Source organism: Elephas maximus, chromosome 11 (genome assembly GCF_024166365.1).
Source record: "Elephas maximus indicus isolate mEleMax1 chromosome 11, mEleMax1 primary haplotype, whole genome shotgun sequence".
Lineage (NCBI taxonomy): Eukaryota > Metazoa > Chordata > Mammalia > Proboscidea > Elephantidae > Elephas > Elephas maximus.
Window position 1 is genome coordinate 16,872,902 of NC_064829.1, and position 26,009 is coordinate 16,898,910.

The following is a 26,009-nucleotide window of genomic DNA, read 5'->3' on the forward strand; positions in this document are numbered from 1 at the left end:
GCGTACCATTGGTTGGAGTGTTTTTTCTGGTTGTTACGTGTACTGTCTACTGTTGAGCCATAAGGTCCAAGATATTGCAAATGACGTCTTTGTTTATAAGATGTCAAGAGCACCATCTAGATATCTACTGGAATCACAGTCTCTGTGAACCGGTGGATCTGGCCTGCCTTGGGGTCACTGTCCTGGGTTCAGTTAGAGTTGGTGAAGTATTCGGCACCTTGATGCCAAATGACTTGATCAGAAATGCTGGTGCACGGACATTAGGTACATCCAGATCCAGTTACCTAGTTTGACGAGCCCAGTGCAAAATGGAAATGTGGGGCTCCTTGTTACAAAATTATGAAGAATTTCATGACAGTGACAGCAGAGCATGAAACTAAGGGCAGCTGCACAACCACAACGTGGCCAGGGCACGTTTCCAAGCAGGGATGCTAAAGCTTTAAAGCCTAAACCAGGAAAATCTGAACAGTTGAGCTCACAAGTAGCAGAAGAAAGGAGAAAAGACAGCTAAGACCTTGAAGGGTTTGTAGAAAAGTTCATGGCTTTTGGAATGTTTGGGATGGCTAGAAAAAATGAAATTAATTGATGTTTTTTAGTATATTTTTTTTAAATTAGGGTTGTAAACATTACAAACATCATAAATGGTATAAGTAAGTAGAATGTAACTGCATTTTAATCAAACAAAACTGTCAGTCTTCAACTTAAAGGCTTCCTTTGCTTCAGACTTTCTTTTAAGCTGAATTCCTTACTGTAAGGATTTATAAGGAGAGGGAGCAGTGACTTTCCCAGGACAATGGGAATGATAGGAAATTGAAAAATGTATGTGCATGTTTGTATGTGTGTGTTGTGGTGCTTTTGTGTTTTGCCTATGTGCAGTCATGACTCCCATCAGGTAGGATATTTAAACTGTTGATTGTGGCAATAAAAGAGAAAACTACATCATGATGAATGAATCAGAGTGTTTTTCTTTGCAACTGAACTTCTACTGCTGAAGCAAAGCAAAACTCTTGTGGGAGAAGCAGGCATGTACTGATAATCATTGTTTTCCTACAAATAATATTTGTGTTTAACTAATTCATACCACTGATTTATCTGATTGTAAAAGCAGCCTGTCTGTGTCAAGGGTACTTTGAACGCCTTGCTATGGAAATGAAACTCTTCCCCAAGCCCTGCTAAATCCTTTTACCCACCCCTCCCTTGTTTTTCTGAAATTAGACTTCTTTTCATCTTCCCATGTGAGAGAAAAAAAATCAGCCTTGTTAAATGCCAAACACTGAGGAGTTTGGAGTTCACTTCTCCCTTACCCACTGTTTGTATGGGGCCTGCCTTCCTGCCTTCCCTCCTTCCTGCCTTCTCCCTTTCTTACTTCCTTTTTTCCATCCTTCTGTCCCTCCCTCTCTCCCACTTCTTTCTATCTTTCTTTCTCCGCTTTTACTGTGCTGGAAAGGGCCTTGATGCTTACCCAGTAGAATCTCTAGAATATTGTAAAGCTTTTCTTTTCCTAACAGCTATCAAGGACTGAGTTGGTTTAATCCAAAAACCAAGTGGAAGGGGAAGGGGCAAAGAGAGGAGCTGCTCCCTAGTTAGTGCTTTTGTCTGTAGCTGAAAGGGCTCCATTCCCAGAGGGCACTCAACTCACCTTGGTTTCAGAATTATCCCAAAGGCTAAAAAAAAAAAAAAAAAAAAAAAACCCACTGCCATCAAGTTGATTCTGACTTACAGCGACCCTATAGGACAGAGTAGAACTGCCCCATAGAGTTTCCAAGGAGAGCTGGGTGGATTCAAACTGCTGACCTTTTGGTTAGCAGCCATAGCACTTAACCATTATGCTACCAGGTTTTCCTCCCAAGGGTTAGACATTTCTTTATTTGAGTAATAAAATAATAGCTTAGTAACATTTGGATGATGCAATCAAGATGCATTGATAATTACTGGCGATTGGAAAGTGAAAGTTGGAAACAAAGAAGAAGGATCGGTAGTTGGAAAATAAGGCCTTGGTGATAGAAACAACGCTGGAGATGGAATGATAGGATTTTGCAAAACCAACGACTTCTTCATTGCAAATACCTTCTTTCACCAACACAAACGGCGACTATACACATGGACCTCGCCAGATGGAACACACAGAAATCAAATTGACTACATTTGTAGAAAGAGACAATGGAAAAGCTCAATATCATCAGTCAGAACAAGGCCAGGGGCCGACTGTGGAACAGACCATCAATTGATCATATGCAAGTTCAAGGTGAAACTGGAGAAAATCAGACCAAGTCCACGAGAGCCAATATATGACCTTGAGTACATCCCACCTGCATTTAGAGACCATCTGAAAAATAGATTTGATGCATTGAACACTAGTGACTGCAGACCAGATGAGTTCTGGAATGACTTAAAGGACATCATCCATGAAGAAAGCAAGAGGTCATTGAAAAGACAGGAAAGAAATAAAAGACCAAGATGGATGTCAGAGGAGACTCTGAAACTTGATCTCGTACGTCGAGCAGCTAAAGCAAAAGGAAGAATTGACGAAGTAAAAGAACTAAACAGAAGATTTCAAAGGACATCTCAAGGAGACAAAGTAAAGTATTATAATGACATGTGCAAAGAGCTGGAGATGGAAAACCAAAGGGGAAGAACATGCTTGGCATTTCTCAAGCTGAAAGAACTGAAGAAAAAATGCAAGCCTCGAGTTGCAGTAGTGAAGGACTCTGTGGGGGAAAATATTAAATGATGCAGGAAGCATCAAGAGAAGATGGAAGGAATACACAGAGCCATTATACCAAAAAGAATTAGTTGATGTTCATACATTTCAAGAGGTGGCATATGATCAGGAACCAATGATGCTGAAGGAAAAAGTCCAAGCTGCTCTGAAGGCATTGGTGAAAAACAAGGCTCCAGGAATTGATGGAATATCAATTGAGATGTTTCAACAAAAAGATGCAGGGCTGGAGGTGCTCACTCGACTATGCCAAGAAATATGGAAGACAGCTTCTTGGCCAGCTGACTGGAAGAGATCCATATTTATGCTTATTCCCAAGAAAGGTGATCCAACTGAATGGAAATTATAGAACAATATCATTAATATCACATGCAAGCAAAATTTTGCTGAAGATCATTCAAAAACGGCTGCAGCAGTATATCGACTAGGAACTGCCAGAAATTCAGGCCGGTTTCAGAAGAGGACATGGAACCAGGGATATCATTGCTGATGTCAGATGATCCTGGCTGAAAGCAGAGAATACCAGAAGGATGTTTACCTGTGGTTTATTGACTATGCAAAGGCATTCGACTGTGTGGATCATAACAAATTATGGATAACATTCGAAGAATGGGAATTCCAAAACACTTAGTTGTGCTCATAAGGAACCTTTACATAGATCAAGACGCACAGAACAAGGGGATTCTGATTGGTTTAAGGTCAGGAAAGGTGTGCGTCAGGGTTGTATTCTTTCACCATACCTATTCAATCTGTATGCTGAGCAAATAATCTGAGAAGCTGGACTATATGAAGAAGAACGGGGCATCAGGATTGGAGGAAGACTCATTAACAACCTGTGTTATGCTGATGACACAACCTTGCTTGCTGAAAGTGAAGAGGACTTGAAGCACTTACTAATGACGATCAAAGACCACAGCCTTCAGTATGGATTGTACCTCAAAATAAAGAAAACAAAAATCCTCACAACTGGACCAGTGAGCAACATCCTGATAAATGGAGAAAAGATTGAAGTTGTCAAGGATTTCATTTTACTTGGATCCACAATCAATAGCCATGGAAGCAGCAGTCAAGAAATCAAAAGACGCATTGCATTGGGCAAATCTGCTGCAAAGGACCTCTTTAAAGTGTTGAAGAGCAAAGAGGTCACCTTGAAGACTAAGGTGCTGCCTAACCCAAGCCATGGTATTTTCAATCCCATCATATGCATGTGAAAGCTGGGACAGTGAATAAGGAAGACTGAAGAAGAATTGACGCCTTTGAATTGTGGTGTTGGTGAAGAATACTGAATATACCATGGACTGCCAAAAGAACGAACAAATCTGTCTTGGAAAAAGTACAACCAGAATGCTCCTTAGAAGCAAGGATGGTGAGACTCTGTCTTACATACTTTGGACATGTTGTTAGGAGGGAATCAGTGCCCGGAGAAGGACATCATGCTTGGCAGAGTACAGTGTCAGCAGACAAATGGAAGACCCTCAGCAAGGTGGATTGACACAGTGGCTGCAACAATGAGCTCAAGCATAACAACGATTGTAAGGATGGCTCAGGACTGAGCAGTGTTTTGTTCTGTGGTGCGTAGGGTCGTTATGAATCAGAACTGACTCGACGGCACCTAACGACAATAACGTTTGGATAATTCTCTTTGGAAATGAAAGCCCTGTTTTATATTAACCAAGCAAGACTTTTATATATTGCAACGTTAATCTTGATGTTATATTACTAGAAACATTCTGAGACACTGGTTATTTGATACATAAAACAAGACCGTTTAGTAGTAATTAAAAATAATTTTAATTTATAATAAATAACTTGAAATGAAATTAAACAGTGTAGTCCCCCATTATGACAAAATGTTTGCTCATAGACCACTCATGGCGAAGGGACAGAGGAATAGATGCTGTAAGGTGTAAAGAGCCCCTGCCAACTGCTGATCAGGTAGAAGTAAAAATAAGTCCTCTTGGAAATATGTGGTGATAGGAACGGATGTAGTGAAAAATGGTTTAATTTATCCTTAGTTTTCAAATACATCTACTGTAGGTAAATTTGTATTGTTTTCTGGAAAAGAAAAAAAAAAAGTTTAGGTAAAGATAAATTTTTGTCACAGCTTTGAATAGTCTCCTGAACATGTTTTAAGGGTTGGAGATGCTATAAATCATCTAGATTTAAGCCTTTATTTCCACTCCTTCTGTGTAAGCCTATAGTAGGCAGCATTTATAATGTGTCCTGAAAAAATGATTAAACGTCAAATGTGAGAAATCAAGTTACAGCTTATATTTTACCGTAGTGATTTTACTCCCCAGGGAAGGGGGGTTAAAAGATATTATAAAAATATTAATTAGTTTCCTCAAGGCACCTCACCTTCTGGCCCAGGCAACCTGACCGTCCCTGAGGACAGGGACAGGAGCTTACCTTTCCTGAGCTGAAGGCAGCTGTCTCTACAAGCCCACTAGTCAGGCCAGCTGAGCCAGGCATCACCTCTTTGCTGGCCCAAAGCCTCTGGCTCACCTTCTCTGTCAGTATGAGGGAAGAGCCGCTGACCCTCCAGGATGCCTTTGTCGTGGGATACATTGGGTTCCTGGAGAGAGGAGGTGGGAAAGGAGAGGGCAAAGCCGCTTCTGCCCCTCCCCAACTTCATCCTCTACCTCGGGCTCCTTGCTCACAGCACTGCAGCCAGAGCGCCTTGCCCTACTGACTCCTTGACCTTGCTGGCGCCAAGGTACCTCGCTGGCAAGGCCCGGGGACCTATTTTCAGCTGCAAAAAATAAATGTTATTGCAAAGAAAAGCAAATACATTCATTGTTCCGTGCAGGCTTTCTTGGGCATTCCCATAGGCCAGATAACCTAAAATCTAACCCATTGCCATCAAGTCGATTCCGACTATTTAGCAACCCTATAGGACAGAGTAAAACTGCCCCATAACTCCAGGTCAAATAAGACATGGTTCCTACCCTAAAAGAGCTTACAGACTGAACAAGAGCTGTTTTTATTTTTTAGAGAAGGGTAGTGGGGGCAGGAGTTGGGAGGAGACAGTTCAGTCCGTTAAGGATCTTGTACCGTGGCAAGTGCAGTGATGGGCAGGCCAACTTAAGGTCAGACAAAAGAAGGACGTTTACATCAGCCTGGGGTCCAGGGAAGAAGAACATTTACCTTAAACCAGCGGGTAAGTAGGACTTGATATATGAAAGGCGTGGAGGGGGAGGAAATTGAAATCGGATTGCAGACAATGAGAGGAGCTGTTGAAGGACTTTAGAACTCATCCCTCATATTTCTGCCTGGATTATTGCCTCCTAACTGGTTTTCTTGCTCTAGACTGTCTCCTCCAATGTATTTTAAATATTGCTGCATTTTTAATATACTTATCGTAGTCTGTGAGTAGGTGTCTCTTTCTGTTTTGATTGTGAGAGCCTTGGGGTCAGTGATAGCTCATTCATCTAGTGTCTCTGGGAGGTACCTGCGTAATGCTTCACACTCAGGAGGTTCTCCTTAAAAGTTCATTGGATTTAATCAAACATCTCACCTGCTTTTTCTGACTCATACGTGTAAGTCTGAGCCCTGATGGCACAGTAGTTAAGAATTTGGCTGCTAACGAAAAAGTTGGCAGTCCGAATTCACCAGCTGCTCCTTGGAAACCTTATGGGGCAGCTGTATGCTGTCCTGTAGGGTTGCTATGAGATGGAATCAACTCGACGGCGATGGGTTTGGTTTCTTTATGTGTAAATCGATGATAAGTTGCTAAAATTGAATTCACATATTGCCTGAAATGTCATGTCGTTAGAATACCTTGGTATTATTAATCTAATTAATCTAAATATTATTAAATGCATCCAGGGTTTTTCAATGGGTTGTGGTTGACAGAGTTGCTGTTGGTGTTGAACAGTCAGGCGACTGCCATGTTTCACAGAGTGTGTGCTGGGAAACAGGGTAGCTTTTTCCTAATAGCAGACTTCTCAAATCAAATCAGTGAGTAGGGAAGCGTGCTTAGTTATGTGTGAGACTTGGGTAAATGAGCAACGACATGGCTTTGAATGCTAAAAAACTTAGAAACTTCAATTCCTATTTTTGAGTAAGTAGCTTTGATTGTTTTCAAAATGAAACTCCTGATACCTGAGGCCACTTTGATTATGCAACCATGTAAAATATCTATAACCTGTATTTCATTCTGGGAAAAAATGAGCAGAAACATTGCCCCAGATCCTTTAACTAAGAATTGCAAATCATTAATTTTTTTAGAATTTCACATGGGATTTTAGTGTGGATTAGGTAAATATAATTTGTAGAATTCAAAAACTTTTTTCAAAATGAAAAGAAACTCATTAGAAAAAACACACTTCTCTCACACAAAAGTGCTCTAAGGCTCTGAGCCATTGGCTCAAACCATTTGAAAAATATTGATGAAGTTGTTCTGATAAGTCTTTTCAGGACTAGTCAACCTTTTAGATATTTTATATTTTAAGACTGGGAAAATATTTTCTGCTAGAAAAAATAAAAACTCAGGAACCTTTAAAAACAAATGATTAAACTATCTGAAAGCCTGTCAGCTGCAAATTTTGGTAATTATGTGTGGTAGCTTTGTTGTTCATCAGATTGGTGGCAACTTCTCACCAAATGTTAGTAAGGGAGCTTTCCAGAAGGTTCACATGGTCCTGAAATGCACGTAAGAAGGGCAGGTGTACTCAGGATACGAAGAAGGAGAGATTAAAAGAAAACTACTGTTCGGTGAGAAGGAATTTATTTCACGCTCAATGGATTTTGGCATATTTTGACTGTAGTCTTTAACTGTTGGTTAAATATACTGATGGCGAAATGATTCCATTGTGTGTCCTGAATGGAAGAAAAGCTACAAATTATTTCTACAGAATCCATAACTAAAGTAAATGAAGTCTCTCAATGAAAATGTGCAGTCTAATTTATTAAGTGCATGACCAGTTATTGGGGAAACTGTGCCACGTATGTATGGTGCTACAGCCTTCATTCTGCCTTTGATTTTTACATGTAAAATTAAACTTTTGTTCTCGGTATGTTCTTGATCCCAGCGCCCTTCCTTGCTCTTTTATTTCCTACCCCTCCTCCTTCCTTGATGTTCATGCAGTTTCTCTTTTTTGGAGTATTTCAGTAGTCACTGAGATGATTCAGCAGGCTGATGGGTGCTTTTAAAAAAAACTATTTCTGTAAAAATATGTTTTCTTCAGACCATATTTCCAACTTTCCTTTCTCTTCTAACAGATGTGGTCATATGCAACAACAAATAATAATTATTTTATAACTATGTAGTGATATCAATTATAATATATAAGGAATATTTTTTAGTGAATATTTTTCCCAAATACTGTATTACCTGAAAAGGAAGATTTCATTTTAGTGAAAGACAACTTGGATGTTTTGACGAGATTTTTGTGTACAGCTGTGCTAACGAAGGAATTTATCTCTATTTTCATTAAGAGTTTATTTAGAAGACCAGCAATGAGTAAAAATCGAAGTTCTTTAAAACCTAATTCACCAAAATTAGGTTAAGTTTATGTTCATGAGGCTTGAGCTTCTTTTTCTCCGTGACTCAGGGCAGAGACTCGTGCATGGAGAGCGCATGGTGCCCTTGGCAGGGGTCCCTCCCGGCCCCCCATCACTCAGGGCCCTGGCAGCTCTCCAGAGTGAGAGCAGGAAGGGGGGTGCCTTTAGAGGTCTAGCAATTAGAGGGGAGAAAAAAGAGAAAGTGTGGACATTTGTTAACTGGTAAAGTGTTTGTTGTTGATAGAGAAACACATTGTTAGATCACACTGCACGTGTCCTTGCCTTCTTTCCTCTCGTCCAGGCTTACGGCCCCGTCTATGTGAAGAGAATGCGTAGAGCTGGTTGTATTGCAAATCTAAATGCGCACATGTGATGTGGAGCAAGAAATCTTTAGTATTTGGTTTAAAATATTACAGTTTAAAAACACGTAGTATTTTAAATTATTGTCTCATAACATATATTTGAACCAAGTTCCTAGAAAATTATTGTCATACGGGATGATGAACCTCATTACCAGAGTGTACACCAAAAAATAATATAGTCATCGCATTATATGGTGTAAGTCTGTGTTCTGTGTCGATATTAAGAGTGATACTCTAGAATACAAATATTTAAAAACTCTTTTCTATTGAAATATTCAGAACTTGAATAGGATAATTCTATTAAGGCAGAATATGTCATTGTTTTACGTGCAAAGTTTTTTTTTTTTTTTAATAAGGATATATGGTAAGTTTTTTAATGTAGCAACTCTTACAAAAATAACTATTTTATTTTATAACTTAAGCTATTAAAGTATTTATAATAGAAAAGATCATTGAAAATAAGGGGCAGTATCTAAAAAATTTGTATATAAAAAATTGTTGGCAACAAATATTGAATATACCATGTACTGCCAAAAGAATGAACAGATCTGTCTTGGAAGGAGTATAACCAGAATGTTCCTTAGAAGCAAGGATGGCGAGACTGCGTCTTACACACTTGGGACATGTTTTCAGGAGGGATCAGTCCCTAGAGAAGGACGTCATGCTTGGTAAAGTACAGGGTCAGCAGAAAAGAGGAAAACCCTCAACAAGATGAACTGACACAGCGGCTGCAACGATGGGCTCAAGCCTAACAATGATTGTGAGCATGGCGTAGGACCAGACAGTGTTTCGTTCTGTTGTACATAGGGTTGCTGTGAGTCAGAACCAACTCAACAGCACGTAACAACAACAACATTGAAAAAATAAAAATTGAAGACATGAGTTCCTTCTATCCCTGGCTGCTTTTAAAATTTTCTCTTTATCTTTGGTTTTGGCAAGTTTGATGATAATATGTCTTGGTGTTTTTCTTTTTGGATCAATCTTAAATGGGGTTCGATGAGCATTTTGGATAGATATCTTTTCGTCTTTCATGATGTCAGAGAAGTTTTCTGTCAGCAGATCTTCAACTATTCTCTCTGTGTTTTCTGTCCTCCCTCCCTGTTCTGGGACTCCAATCACACGCAAGTTATCCTTCTTGATAGAGTCCCACATGATTCTTAGGGTTTCTTCATTTTTTTTTCATTCTTTTATCTGATTTTTTTTCAGCTATGTTGGTGTTAATTCCCTGGTCCTCCAGATTTCCCAGTCTGCATTCTAATTGCTCGAGTCTTGCTCCTCTGACTTTCTATTGCGTTGTCTAATTCTGTAATTTTATTGTTAATCTTTTGGATTTCTGCATGCTCTCTATGGATTCTTGCAACTTATTAATTTTTCCACCATGTTCTTGAATAATCTTTTTGAGTTCTTCAACTGTTTTATCAGTGTGTTCCTTGGCTTTTTCTGCAGTTTGCCTTATTTCATTTCTGAGGTCATCCCTGATGTTTTGAAGCATTCTGTAAATTAGTTTTTTATATTCTGTATCTGATAATTCCAGGATTGTATCTTCATTTGGGAAAGATTTTGATTCTTTTGCTTGGGGGGTTGTCGAAGCTGTCACGGTCTGCTTCTTTATGTGGTTTGATATCGACTGCTGTCTCCAAGCCATCACTGACTGGGACGCTGGCTCCAGGCTCCGAAAATAGTCGCTGCTTCCCCGTAGTTGTTCGTTCTCCCTCTCTGTCACTCAGGTCAACTCTTTAAATCTGTGTTTGTTGTTCAGGGTTCGTAGATTGTCATGTATGTGATCGATTCACTTGTTTTTCTGAGTCTTTGTTGCAAGAGGGATCCGAGGTAGCGTCTGCCTAGTCCGCCATCTTGGCCCCCCTCCCGAGTTCCTTCTGTATTACTAAAATTATATTGTGTATTTCAAATTTCACTGGAAAGGAAATCTTTCAGAGTTGTTATTGGCTATATGGTCTTTATAAAGAAAAGACTCTCTTCTGTGATCTTTGATGATCCAGTTCTAGTAAATTAGAAAAATACCACTAAACTAAGACCCTCTGTTATGGATTGAATTGTGTCCCCCCAAAATGTGTGTCATCTTTGCTAGCCTTGTGTGGTTGTCCACCATTTTCTGATCTGATATAATTACCCTATGTGTTGTAAATCCTAACCTCTAGGATGTTAATGAGGCAGGACACACTGTACAGGATTAGGTTGTGTCTTGAGTCAATCTCTTTTGGGATATAAAGGAGAGAAGCCAGCAGAGAGACAGGGGTACCTCCTACACCAACAAAGCGGAGCCAGGAGCAGAGCATGTCCTTTGGACCCGGGGTCCCTGTGCTGAGAAGCTCATAGACCAGGGGAAGATTCATGACAAGGACCTTCCCCCAGAGCCAACAGAGAGAGAAAGCTGGCGCCCTGAAGTCTGACTTCTAAACTGTGAAAGAATAAATTTCTGTTTGTTAACGTCATCCACTTGTAGTACTTCTGTTATAGCAGCACTAGATAATTAAGACACCCCCCCACCGCCTTTCAGTTCACAATGTCCAACCTTGTTCATATAGAATGCCCCTTCATTATCATGTGCACCATTGTTTCTAGAGCCTTATAGAATCTTCACTGCTGTTATCCTATTTTACCAAGATAAAGATAAATTTATAAAGAACCTACCGGAGTTACCTTTCTCACGGTCACTCAGAAATCGTTTTCTGAACAGTTTGGACCTGGTACTTATCCCAGCTGCTTAAAGACAAAAATTACTCATAACAAAGGGAGTGAACAGAGGCAAAGATCAGTACTGAGTTGAAGAGAATTTTGAAAACTGGATCTTTGTGTTCTAAAATGTTATATACTGAAGAAAATAAGCAATAAAGAAAGAGAAGAGAGAGAAGAAAAAGAAAAACCTAGATAATGATAGGACAGACCATGGGTGTGCCACCAGAGGCCCCCGGTTCAGTGCGTACAGAGTGGATGCTCTTCCTTTACATGACAGGTGTTTGACTTTCATGGGGAGATGCTGGCTTTGGCTCACTGGAAACTTGTCTTAAAACCTGTTTTCCCAACATTCTATTATGAACATTTTCAATCAAAAAAGATGAACACCTAGATGCTACAATTAATAATTTACTGCACTTGCTTTATCATTCTGTACATTGACCCAGCTCATTTTGGATGCATTTCACTTCTAAACAATACATCAATATTTGTTTATCAGTCTCTTTATTTTTTTAATAAAAATCTACAGACAGTGAAATGTGCAAATCTGTATGAGTCTTAGGTGTACCCACTCTATGATTTTTTTTAAATAATTTTTATTGTGCTTTAAGTGAAAGTTTACAAATCAAGTCAGTCTCTCACATATAAACTTATATACACCTTACTACATACTCCCACTTACTCTCCCCCTAATGAGTCAGCCCGCTCCCTCCTTCCAGTCTCTCCTTTCATGACCCTTTTGCCAGTTTCTAGCCCCCTCTACCCTCCCATCTCCCCTCCAGACAGTAGATGCCAATATAGTCTCAAGTGTCCACCTGATGCAAGTAGCTCACTCCTCATCAGCATCTCTCTCCAGCCCATTGTCCAGTCCAATCCATGTCTGATGAGTTCGCTTTGGGAATGGTTCCTGTCCTGGGCCAACAGAAGGTTTGGGGACCTTGACCTCTGGGATTCCAGAAGAATCTTAGTCAGACCATTAAGTCTGGTCTTTTTATAAGAATTTGGGGTCTGCATCCCACTGTTCTCCTGCTCCCTCAGGGGTTCTCTGTTGTGTTCCCTGTCAGGGCAATCATCGGTTGTAGCCGGGCACCATCTAGTTCTTCTGGTCTCAGGGTGATGTAGCCTCTAGTTCATGTGGCCCTTTCTGTCTCTTGGGTTCATAATTACCTTGTGACCTTGGTGTTCTTCATTCTCCTTTGATCCAGGTGGGTTGAGACTCATTGATGCATCTTAGATGGACTCTTTTTAGCATTTAAGACCCCAGATGCTACACTTCAAAGTGGGATGCAGATTATTAATAGAATTTATTTTGCCAATTGACTTAGACGTCCCCTGAAGCCATAGTCCCGAAACCCCCACCCTTGCTCCACTGACCTTCGAAGCATTCAGTTTATTCAGGAAACTGCTTTTGGTCCAGTCCAGTTGAGCTGACCTCCCCTCTATTGAGTGTTGTCCTTCCCTTCACCTAAAGTAGTTCTTATCTACTATCTAATCAGTAAATAACCCTCTCCCGCCCTCCCTCTCTCCTCCCCTTGTAACCACAAAAGAATGTGTTCTTCTCAGTTTAAACTATTTCTCAAGTTCTTATAATAGTGGTCTTATACAATATTTGTCCTTTCGCATCTGACTAATTTCACTCAGCATAATACCTTCCAGGCTCCTCCATGTTATGAAATGTTTCACAGATTCATCATTGTTCTTTATCGATGTGTAGTATTCCATTGTGTGAATATACCATAATTTATTTATCCATTCGTCTGTTGATGGACACCTTGGTTGCTTCCATCTTTTTGCTATTGTAAACAGTGCTGCAGTGAACATGGGTGTGCATATATCTGTTCGTATAAACGCTCTTATTTCTCTAGGATATATTCCAAGGAGTGGGATTGCTGGATCAAATGGTAGTTCTATTTCTAGCTTTTTAAGGAAGTGCCAGATCGATTTCCAAAGTGGTTATACCATTTTACATTCCCACCACCAGTGTATAAGTGTTCCAGTCTCTCCACAGCCTCTCCAACATTTATTCTTTTGTGTTTTTTGGATTAATGCCAGCCTTGTTGGAGTGAGATAGAATCTCATTGTAGTTTTAATTTGCATTTCTCTAATGGCTAATGATCGAGAGCATTTCCTCATGTAGCTGGTAGCCACCAGAATATCTTCTTTAGTGCAGTGCGTGTTCATTTCCTTTGCCCAGTTTTTAATTGAGTTGTTTGTCTTTTTATGGTTGAGTTTTAACAGAATCATATAGATTTTAGAAATCAGGTGCTGGTCAGAGATGTCATAGCTGATAATTGTTTCCCAATCTGTAGGTGGTCTTTTTACTCTTTTGGTGAAGTCTTTAGATGAGCATAGGTGTTTGATTTTTAGGAGCTCCCAGTTATCTGGTTTCTCTTCATCATTTTTGGTAATGTTTTGTATTCTGTTTATGCCTTGTATTAGGGCTCCTAGGGTTGTCCCTATTTTTTCTTCCATGATCTTTATCGTTTTAGTCTTTATGTTTAGGTCTTTGATCCACTTGGAGTTAGTTTTTGTGCATGGTGTAAGGTATGGGTCCTGTTTCATTTTTTTGCAAATGGATATCCAGTTATGCCAGCACCATTTGTTAAAAAGACTATCTTTTCCCCAATTAACTGACACTGGGCCTTTGTCAAATATCAGCTGGTCATATGCGGATGGACTTATATCTGGATTCTCAATTCTGTTCCATTGGTCTATGTGCCTGTTGTTGTACCAGTACCAGGCTGTTTTGACTACTGTGGCTGTATAATAGGTTCTAAAATCAGGTAGAGTGAGGCCTCCCACTTTCTTCTTTTTCAGTAATGCTTAACTTATCTGGGGCTTCTTTCCCTTCCATGTGAAGTTGGTGATTCGTTTCTCCATCACATTAAAAAATGTCGTTGGAATTTGGATTGGAAGTGCATTGTGTATATAGATGGTTTTTGGTAAAATAGACGTTTTTACTATGTTAAGTCTTCCTATCCATGAGCAAGGTATGTTTTTCCACTTATGTAGGTCCCTTTTAGTTTCTTGCACTAGTACTTTGTAGTTTTCTTTGTCTAGGTCTTTTACGTCTCTGGTAAGATTTATTCCTAAGTATTTTATCTTCTGGGGGGCTACCATGAATGGTATTGATTTGGTGATTTCCTCTTCGATGTTCTTTTTGTTGATGTAGAGGAATCCAAGTGATTTTTGTATGTTTATCTTGTAACCTGAAACTCTGCTGAACTCTTCTATTATTTTCAGGAGTTTTCTCGAGGATTCCTTACGGTTTTCTGTGTATAACATCATATCATCTGCAAAAGGAGATAATTTTACTTCTCCCTTGCCAATCCAGATGCCCTTTATTTCTTTGTCTAGCCTATTTGCTCTGGCTAGGACCTCCAACACAATGTTGATAAGAGTGGTGTTAAAGGGCATCCTTGTCTCGTTCCCGTTCTCAAGGGAAATGCTTTCAGGCTGTCTCCATTTAGGATGATGTTGGCTTTGTATAAATGCCCTTTATTGTGTTGAGGAATTTTCCTTCAATTCCTATTTTGCTGAGAGTTTTTATCATGAATGGGTGTTGGACTTTGTCAAATGCCTTTTCTGCATCAATTGATAAGATCATGTGGTTTTTGTTTTATTTATATGCTGGATTACATTAATTATTTTTCTAATATTGAACCAACCTTGGATACCTGGCATAAATCCTACTTGGTCGTGGTGGGTTATTTTTTGATATGTTGTTGAATTCTATTGGCTAGAGTTTTGTTGAGGATTTTTGCATCTATGTTCATGAGGGATATAGGTCTGTAGTTTTCTTTTTCTGTGGTGTCTTTACCTGGTTTTGGTATCAGGGATATGCTGGCTTCCTAAAATGAGTTAGGTAGTATTCCATCACTTTCCATTCCTTGAAATACCTTTAGCAGTAGTGGTGTTAACTCTTGTCTGAAAGTTTGGTACAACTCTGCAGTGAAGCCATCCGGGCCAGGGTTTTTTTTGTTGGGAGTTTTTTGATTACCTTTTCAATCTGTTTTTTTGTTACGGGTCTATTTAGTTGTTCTACTTCTGATTGTGTTAGTTTAGCCACTCTATGATTTTTGACAGCTGTGTATGCTTGTGTAACCCAAACTTTTATCAAGATATAGAATATTATATTACCCCCAGAAAGTTCCCTCATGCCCCTTTACAGTCAATACCTACCCTCTGTAACCATAGTTCTGATCTTTTTCCTCATAGATTAGCTTTGCCTGTTTTAGAATTTCATGAAAATGAAACTATGCCGTATGTACTGTTTACATGTGAGGTTCCCTTTACTCAGCACGTACACTCATAATCTATTTTGCCTCACCTACAAACGGAGATGAAGTAATCCCATTCTTTTGATTTCAAATGGCTTTTCTGATTTGGTGAATTTTTACTTTCAGGCCTGTTTCCTGCCATTCTCAATCTTGCCAGCAATGCTCACATCAGCACCAATGCGACCTGTGGCGAGAAGGGGCCTGAGATGTTCTGCAAGCTCGTGGAACACGTGCCCAGTCGCCCTGTGAGAAATCCACAGTGCAGAGTCTGTGATGGCAATAGCCCTAACCCCAAAGGCAAGTGCTGTTTCTTCTGTTCAGAAGTACTGGTGGCAATTGATCCTTTAGACCCGCAAGCTACAGACTTATCAGGAGACCATGAACACTGTGTTCACTTTTAATGCTATTAATTTCCACAAACTTTAGAGTTCAGAAGCGTTAACAAATTTAAAGCAAGAACTGAGAGGGATGCATGTTTTTGTTGTCTTTTAACAGAACGACATCCGATATCAAATGCGATAGATGGCACCAATCACTGGTGGCAGAGTCCCAGTATTCAAAACGGGAGAGAATACCACTGGGTCACTATCACTCTGGACTTGAGGCAGGTAGGTAACGCCAGGACCATTGAGGAATGCCTATATGCTACTGAACTGTATTCTTCTGCTGACTTTTGGGAAAGTCTGGCTTGTCTCTTAACATGTTCACTGTTTTTTCCACCACTTTAAGTCAAGTGATGTATACAAGTAGTCCGTGGTGCCATTTCTTGTCACAGTTATCATTCCTAGGTATCTTTGAGAAGATGAATGAAATTGTTCCTGTGGCTTGATGTTCTTAGACACTGTAGGACATGTACATCCATTCAGGAGACTACGCCAGGCCAGGCGCCGACAGATGCACGGGTGGGCAAAACACCGCCAGTCCCTGCCTTTTGAGCTTGTTAGCTGCTGTTGAGCCTGCTCCTACTCATGGAAACCTTATGATTAACAGAACGAGATATTGTCTGGTCCTGCATCATCTTCATGATCTTTGGTGTGCTCGAATCCCTTGTTGCAGCCATTGTGTGGTGCCTTCCAACTTAGGAGGCTCATCTTCCAGCACTATAGCATATAATATTTTGCTATTATCCATAGATTTTCATTGGCTAATTTTCTCTACTGTCTTAGTCTGGAAGCTTTGCTGAAACCTGTCTACCATGGATGACCTTGCTGGTATGTGAAATACTAGTGGTCTAGCTTCCAGCGTCATAGCAACACGCAAGCCACCACAGTACAACAAGTTTACTGTCTCGTTATTATCATTGTGCAGTTATCATATAAGGGTTGTATGCAGAGAATGAGGCTTGGAAACAACAGTGTATAGTGTGAAGCCATCTCACACCCTGTCAGGTGCTGTCTGTCTTGGCTGTGTGTAAGCTGGAGCTACCCAGTGCTTACCTGCGCTAAACCTTCATTGTGAGCTGGGAAAGTCAGGGTACAATTGGCTCTGACCACACATACATCCTCTTGCCTTTCTTCAAGTCCACACAGGAAAGTGTAGAGAGATAGAATAAGGGCCCTGGTGACCACATTAGTTCTAGGAGAGGGAAGAAAGGGAAGAGGCATCCGAGTGGAAGAGATGAAGAAGAGAGATATTTTGAGCTATGGTCACCAGCCCCAACTTGAGTTCTCCAGAAAAGCCATTGCACGACATTCTCTTACTTATCTCTATTTCAGATTCTTTTGTGGTGTTGTTGTTGTTAAGTGTCATCGAGTCAGTTCCAACTCATAGTGACCCATGCACAACAAAATGAAACACTGCCTGGTCCTGCGCCATCCTCACAATTGGCGTTATGCTTGAGCTTATCCTTGCAGCCACTATGTCAGCCCATCTCACTGAGGGACAGACATTTGGGGTCTTTTGTGTTAGAACTCATAAATTTCTTGTGAAATGTTTATATAAGTTGAAAAAGAGATAAAATTGAAGTGTGCATTGTAGGATTGAAATAGGAATCTTGGAGGTGAATGATGAATATTTCTAATTCTTTGAATAACTGACAGTTAAAAAAAAAATGTCAGGGTTTTAAGCAGAAGACAGGCTAACACTGTACAAAGAACCTTTGGTAATAAAGATAGTGAATTAGGTAGTAATTAGATAGGCAGGAGACATTTTTCCACGTTTAAGTTCACAGTGTTATGGAAGTAAAATTGCACCTCTAATAGTTTCATTCATAAGTCTTGAATTAATATGTCATGCCTTAACACTTTCAAACCCACCTAAAGGAAAAGAGAGAAGAACCCCTTTCTTCTCTGGCCTTCTTTTATCTCCGTGGTAAGAATGCTTCTGCCGGAGACTTTGGTTTTCCCATTACCTCTGAAATTTACCTTTGTTTTTCTGAGGAAAAAATATAATCATTTTTGTCATTGGAAATGTGATATTACGTGAGTTTAGCCAAATTAACAAGAGGACATTTTACAGGAAGATTTCCAGTCCACGTCAGATGATCCTTTGTCTTGGAATTTCTAATGCTTGACTTCATGGTGAAGGGAAATCTTTTGCTTCAGGTTGCACTGCGGCAACTTGAGGAATTCCAGGAAAGGGGCATCAGCTTTAGGTCTTTAAGGCACGTTTTTAAAATAAGCGTGTACACATGATAGTCATAGACTTCTTTAGGCAAATTCTAGCAGTGTAGGTGGGTAAGCTTCTAAAATAAGATTATTTAAAATAATTAGTACTCACAAATTTTGATACCTTTTACACACTATAAAATTTCTGTTGTGCTATCAGTTTACAAAAAAAGAGTACAATATGCTCGGTGTAAACAGTTAACACTTTTGGCTGCTAACCAAAAAACTGGAGGTTCAAGTCCACCCAAAGGGACCTCAGAAGAGTGACCTGGCGATCCATTTCTGAAAAATCCACCACTGAAAACTCTGTAGAGCACAGTTCTGCTCTAACACACATGGGGTCGCTATTAGTCAGAGTTGACTTGTCGGCAATTCTATGCTTATATTTGAGCACTTTTCTCATATGTATTCCTTTATTAAGCTTTTTTAAAAGAAAATGTTTGAACCTGCAAAAAGCAGAAAACACATTACAGTGGATGCATATATACCAACCTCCAAAATGCAGGGGTTTTTAAAATTTTGCCATATTTATTTCATTTTGCTGTACAATTTTGAAGGGAATTGCAGTTACCATGGCACTTTACCAACACTTCAGTATGTATCTTAAAACACTAAGGGCATTTGTTCTGGATGGACATCATGCCATTAATACACCTAACAAAACAAATAGTAATTTCCTAGTAACTATTTTTTTTTATTTAGCTACCCATATTCAAATTTTACCATTTGTTCACCAATGTGTTTTTTTACTGCATGATTAAAAGATGACAGTGAATAAAAAAACTTTTCAACGGCTTTGTTTCAGTCATGTAACAATGTAAAATTTAAAGCATAGATTTCTGAAGTAAAATTATAAAGAAACCTTAATATTATCAGGGAGTTGTAACAATTTAATACTATAAATGTGTTCATGTAACTTAATAAATAAGGAGCCTTGGTGGCCCAATAGTTAAGTAGCCCAACTGCTGAGCAAAAGGTCGGCAGTTCGAATCCACCAGCCGCTCCTTAGAAAGCCTTTGGGTAGTTCTACTCTGTTCTATAGGGTCACTGTGTCAGAATCGATTAGACAACAATGGGTTTGGTTTTTTCGGCTTTGGTGGTGCAACAGTTAAACACCCCACTGCAAAGCGAAAGGTTGGTGGTTCATACCCACTTAGCAGTTCCGTAGGAGAAAAGACCTGGCTATCTGTTCCCATAAATATTACAGCCTAAAAAACCCTATAGGGCAGTTCTACTGTATCATATGAGGTCTCTCTGAGTCAAAATTGACTTGATGGCACCTAACAACAACTTAGTAAATATATCAGTTCCTGAGATTTTCTGGTCAAATAAGTTTCATTCTGTGTTGGCAAAAGCTAAAGACATCCATTCTCGATTTTCTAGTTGATGACAGCCTTTGTGTATAGTGTTTGGTTACCTGGTAGATAAATTAAAGTTAAAAAGTAGTGTTATCAGAAAGTCCATAAATGCTGTATGGTTTGCAATCAGATACAACTAGAGAGTATTTGTTTAAGTAACATATTACAATAGGAATGATTAGATTTATTTCTTCTTTAAAATAACACCTCCTATTCATTTCTTCTGTTGATTCAAGATATTTCAGAAGCCACGCTGTTAGATATTTAGTAATATCTTACTTTTCCCCCCAGAATCCATGCGAACTGAAGAGAGTGTGATATTTTTGTTTTAAGAGAAACTTACAGGTGAGCTTTAACAGTGTAAGATTAACACGCATGTGGGCAGTCCGCATAAGCAGGATGTTGTTCCTCGTCAAGTGATTTAAAAGCTCGCTCCTTCACACTACCCCTGCACCAAGTCAGTGATCTTTAACAACTTAAATTTAAAATAAGTCACTCAGAGAAAGAGAGACTGAACATTTCACAGGTTTTGGATTTTACAATTATCACAATTCTCTTAGGCCCTGCTGATCAAGGAGTCCCTGGTGGTGAAATGGTAACGCACTCAGCTGCTAACTGAAAGTTCAGAGATGGGAGTCCCCCGTGAAAAATTCACCACTGCAAGCCCCGTGGGGCTCGGTTCTATTCTGACACACGTGGGGCCGCCGCGAGTCGGAGTCAACTAGACGGAATTTTTTTTTTTTTTAATTATATTAAAATTTATCCTCTACGGTAGTGTTTCTCAGTAAAAGAACACAGGATTTTCAGAAACACTGTGTTAAAGTTCATGCACTGTAAACTACATGTTAAAAGTTCATACACTGTAAAATGCACTGTATCAGCCAGGCTCCAATCAGGAAAACAGCAACCAGACCAGTTATTTATGGGATCATACTGAGTATACGGAAACCCTGGTGGCGTAGTGGTTGAGAGCTGTGGCTGCTAACCAAAGGGTCAGCACTTCAAATCCACCAGGTGCTCCTTGGAAACCCTATGGGGCAGTTCTGTTCTGTCCTATAGGGTCGCTATGAGTCGGAATCAACTCAGTGGCAACAGGTTTGCTTTTTTGATTTATTGAGTATATGGCCTTGGTTAAATGGTATTGGGAAACTGGAAAAGGGAGCTCCAAGGTAACTAGGAGACAGTGAAGCTGAGGAAGAATGAGGGGAGGGTTGTTAGTACCTAGGGACTTGGAGGGAGCCACTCCATTTGCAGGATGTGAGGCGATTCATCTGGGGACTGCTGAGGACGCTGAACACTGGGGTCTTCTGCTGACTCAAGGGACAGGACTGCTGATGGAGCAATAGGGTTGGGAACAGCTGGTGGATGGAGAAGGAGCCAGCCCCTCCTCCTGTCCCTCCTCCAGCCTTCCCATCTCCCTCTAGTGCCTCCACTTGCAGAACTCGGGTCTTTTGGTGACACAAGGGATAGGACTGCTGATGGAGCAACAGGGCCGGGAACAGCTGGTGGATGGAGAAGGAGCCAGCCGCCCCCCCTCCTGTCCCTCCTCCAGCCTTCCCATCTCCCTCTAGTGCCTCCACTCGCAGTACTCACAGGGAGCAGCTGCACAGCAAAAATGTGGGTGGACTGCCCCAGTCCCTGTCTCACCAAGCACAAGATAGAAAGAAAGTGTTTGCAGGTGAGGGTTGGCAGTTTAGCAGCTGGCTCCAGTGCTATCTTCTTGGAAGGAGGTCACTTGGTGCCTGCCATGACATGAACACACAGACATGGCCACTGAAGTCCTGGGCAGTGTTTTGTCATACAGTGGTCAGCCAGACTAGCCTGAGTATGCTCACATGGCATTTCTAGGCTAACTTAGGAAGGAAAATGCAAAATGTAGCATTCTCATGATGAAATCACAGCCACAGAGTAGGTGTCCTTGGATCTCAGCTGAAAGAGTGCCTTGGGACACCACCTCGGCACTGTGGATTTAGGAGAGACAGCGATGGAGGAAAAGCTGAAGCCCCTCTGTTTAGTTGTTACTATTGTTATTGTTGGCTGCATGGCGTGGGTGGAGATGCGTAAGGTGTGTTAGGGTAATATGCTTTAACACAATTGACAAAGTAAAAGGCAATAGTGTTAAGAATGAAGGATGGTTACCGTAGCACACCTGACAAATTCCTCACAATAAATAATTGTGAGTTTTCTTTCCTTCTGTCATATTTGTAGTCCATAAATTACTTTAGATTCCCAAAGATCTTCAAATATCACTGAGGGAAATGTTGAATACTCGTATAATCTAGTAAGAGTTAACTAATTAGGATTAGCAAAGAAGTACAGTTATGTAGATTTTGAGAAAATAAACTCAACAATAATTGCTCCTTTTTTTTGTTAGAAAAGTAATATGAGCTCATTGTAGGAAAAAATGGAAGGTACAAGTAAGGGTAAAGAGGCAGACAAATTTACAATTCCTTCACTCAAAGGTAGCTACTAATATCTTGACATGTTCTCTTAAATTTTTGTATGCATTTTTATGTGTGTAGTCGTGCTACAATAATGCTGTCATTTATTACATACTTACTGTGGGCCAGATACTGTGCTAAGCATTGAATCTCGATTCTGCCATAGAATCCTCTTGATCACCCTACGAGTTTGATTCTATCATTCTTCCCTTTGTACAGATGACATAACTGAGACTCAGAGCTTAAGTAAATTTTCAAGGGTAGAATTCACTGAGATTCAAGAGCTTGGACTCTGAATCATGAGACTAGATCGTACCTCAGGCTGAGATTGTATGATATGTAAGTTTATATCCTGATGCTTTATTTAACTTTATGGCATTAGCATTTTTCCATGTGCCTAAAACTCATTATTAATAATTTTTTAAGCTGCATTAATATTCTACTATCTGGCTTGCCAAAATTTGCATAAAATTGTCGTGCCTGAAGTTTAGGTAGTTTTTCCACTATCAGTAGTTATTTGAGCTTTCAGTGAAAAAGCGCTAATGCTTGTGAATACAAATCCTTTTCAAGGTCCATGTTACAAATTTGTGGTTCGTTTTCTCCTTTAACAAGGAACATTTTATTGCTGCCCTGGTGGCGAAGTGGTTAAGCATTTGGCTGCTAACCAGAGGGCCAGCAGTTTGAATCCACCAGCCGCTGCTTGGAAACCCATGGGGCAGTTCTACTCTGTCCTATGGGGTAGCTACGAGTCAGAATCGATGGCACCGGGTTTTCTAGTGTATGTGTAGAAATTTGTAGGTACAGGTTATGGACTATACAGCATTTTTTCCCTCATCTGTTATCTCATCTTCTGTTCCCAACAATGCAGGGACACGGATGGTCTCCTCTTTGTAGGTACGAAAATTGAAGCACAGAGTGGTGCAATTGGAAACCAGGACTTCTAGTTCATGGTCTGATGTTTCTTCTAAAAGATGCTCTGTGGCCTGGTCTCATGTGTCCCTGGCCTCCTGTCCTTGTTTTCCTTTGCACTGTGATTTTATGGGGAGATGGCGGACAACTCTTATGATTTCCTCATGATTTTGGAGTGTTCATAATCTGCCTAAGGCCCTTCCCTCTTGTTCTCTTTGCATGAGTTGCTGCTTCACAGGGTCGTCTCCCCTATGAGTTGGGCAGAGTATTAACACTTCTGGGACGCTTTTGCAGGGACTGATAGAATTGGGTGCCACCTAACTTGTGTATTTTGGCCAAGAAGAGGGAAATACATCAGTGTTTTGCATTATCCTTTAAACATTTTTAACCTGGGCAAAAATTTAACTGGGAGTAGTCAAATGTGTGAGTAAAACTTGGTAATGTTCCTTTAGAAGATAAAATGTTTTGTAAAAAAGGAAATGTTTCATATGGCATTGAAAATAAAGCTGCCTTTTGAAGCAGGACTTTATTTTCTGTGTAGATTTAATTAGGAAGTGGCACTTTGTTGTGGGAACATAATCACAGAAGACTTTTTGTTTTATTCAGACCTTTAGACAAGAGCTGCTTGTTTTTGTTAAGCCTCATTAATTTGGACCTCTTTTTTTTTTTTTTTTTCAGAATTTCTGAAAAATTGACCAGAACTGGGTTGAGGTTTATTATTGTATCATCCAAATATAAAGTGTTTGATAAGTACATTGACAGGACAATAAGAAAAGATGAGGCAAATTTAACTTTCTTAAGGCAGCAAACCTTCAAAGGTTTTTAGAACAGTAATTGCATGTAAATTGGAGCTTCTCATCACAAATGAGTCTTGGCTGTTCATTAAAAGAGGTCAGGCTGAGACCCTTCCCAGAAACGCTGTGTTAGAAATTACTGTGACTGCGTACTTGTACTTATTCAAAATGATTCTACTTCATTTTCCTTTTGCTTCATACTGGCCTTAACCAGCTTAAAATATTAAGGTTTTCCTGAATTTGGCAAAATGGAAGAAATCTTACCCCCTTCGTTATGATTTGGAAGTAAGCCACAAATTCATGCCCTTGAGAAGTTTTTATCTTTTTCTTCTTGTTCCCTGTGAACCTTCACACAGATAAGTCTTTCTTTTGTTTTCTTGTTTTTGTTATCACTTTATTTTCTCACACACAGACTCTGTTCGGGTGATCTGTTGCTGTGTAAGAAATCACAGCAAAATTTATGGCTTACAACGGCAACCTTCGTTTTAGATCTCTCATGGTTTCTGTGGGTCAGGATTTCCAGAAGGGCTTGGCTGAGGGGTACTGTCTCGGAGCCTCTCGTGTGGCTGTGGTCAGGTGGTGGTGGAGTTGGCACAGCTCAAGAGGGCACAAGGGCCTACTCTTCAAGGAGTCTCAGGGTGGCTTTGTGTGGTCACTCCAAGTGGCTAGTGAAAGCTTCCTCACGGCATGGCGGCCTAAGCCAGATTGTTCCTACAGCGTTTCAGGGCTCTGGCATGAGGGTTCCAGAGAAAGAGGTAGAAGTTGCGTCACCCTTTAGACCTAGCCTCCAGAGGCACACAGTGTCACTTCCAATGCACTCTACTGGCCAAGTCACCAAGATTCAGTGGGGGAACAGATTGGCCCCACCTCTCTATGGTTGGTGGTTGCCGTGGAGTCCGTTCCAGCTCGAGGCAGCCCCACATGTGCAGAGTAGAACTGCTCCATAGGGCTTTTCAAGACCGTGACCTTTCAGAAGCAGATTGCCAGACCTGGCTTCTCAGGCGCCTCTGGGTGGGTCGAACCGCCAACTTTTCAACTAATCGTTGAACAATTAATCGTTTGTGCCACCTAGGGATTCCCTCAATGGAAGGAGTGGTAAAGAATTTGTGAACTTGTTTTAAAACTGTCCCATCCTCATACTCCAGCAAAGGTGTTTCCCTGAGCTGCTTCTCTCTTTACAGGCCTTCTGTATCTTTTAGGTATCACCCCCTTATCTTCAGGTGAAGTAAATAGCTATACCATTCAAACTGGATACAGATTTTGTACTTTAAATTGTTCAAAGTTAATGACAGTGAGCCGAGTAAGTGAAACTGATTGTGGCTGGACTTCAGAAGAGGCCCTGGTGGCACAATGATTATGAGCTTAACTGCTAACCAAAAGGTCGGCTGTTCAAATCCATCAGGTGCTCCTTGGAAACCCTATTACGCAGTTCTACTCTGTCCTACAGGGTCGTTTTGAGTGGGAATTGATTCAATGGCAGTGGGTTTGCTGTTTTTGTTTTTTTTTTTTTTTTCGGTAGGCTTCAAGAACTGTATGGAATTTTGTTTTCTGTACAAGATTATTTTTAAGATTTATCATTTTCTGTATAATCAATTAAAACGTACAGTCGAGGATACCATTTTGTCATTTATTGGAATTTAGTTCAAGCCCCCCTCCCCTATTTTTTGTTGAACAGCAGAGTATCTGGGCTGTTACTATTACATTGGGAACCACTGAGCCGTGGGAAGGGCTCTGGGAAATGAGAGCTACGGATTTGCAGGACTTTGTCACAATGTACTTTTCATATCTCTGACTGCTCTGGATTCAAAATAAAGTTTTTATTTGTATATTTATAGAATGAAAAGGAAGTCCCTTCTGAAATCATTATTTCTTCCTGTTACATTGAAGCTGAAAAAAAAAAAGATAAGTTTTAATTTTTAAAAAGATACTTCTTTGAAAAATTGTACAGTTTGAAGTACCATCTAGTATTTGTTTTTAAATTTCTTTTCTTTCTTTTTTTGGTTTTTATGCATTAACTTAGCTCTCTCCTTAAATTGCAACATTTCCATCCTTAAAAAGACGGCTGCTTGTGAAAACTTCAACTATATTTCAGAATAGCTCTTGTGTCTTTAATGTCTTCAACTGATCTTTTCTTTATGCAGTTTCCTTTGTTCTGACATAGAAGTAACATATACTAAGAATAGAAAGTTTTAAAAATACAAAAAATGTAAGAAAAAAAATTTTTAAATCACCTGCATGTCTAGCCACCAGGGATCACCTTTGAATACATCCCATCACATCTGAGAACACTACGTGTGTTTAGGAATTCATGGAACGTGGATTTGTTGGGCCTGGGCCC

At 40.1% G+C, this 26,009-nt stretch overlaps 1 protein-coding gene across 1 annotated transcript in view; it reads left to right on the top strand.

Annotated features, from left to right (window-relative positions):
• LAMA1 (laminin subunit alpha 1) overlaps positions 1–26,009 on the top strand; it is a 194,307-nt gene that overhangs the window by 19,134 nt on the left and 149,164 nt on the right. Inside the window, exons 2-3 of the mRNA XM_049901444.1 lie at positions 15,690–15,860; positions 16,059–16,171. Coding sequence (XP_049757401.1) covers positions 15,690–15,860; positions 16,059–16,171 — 284 coding nt within the window. The remainder of the gene's footprint in view (positions 1–15,689; positions 15,861–16,058; positions 16,172–26,009) is intronic.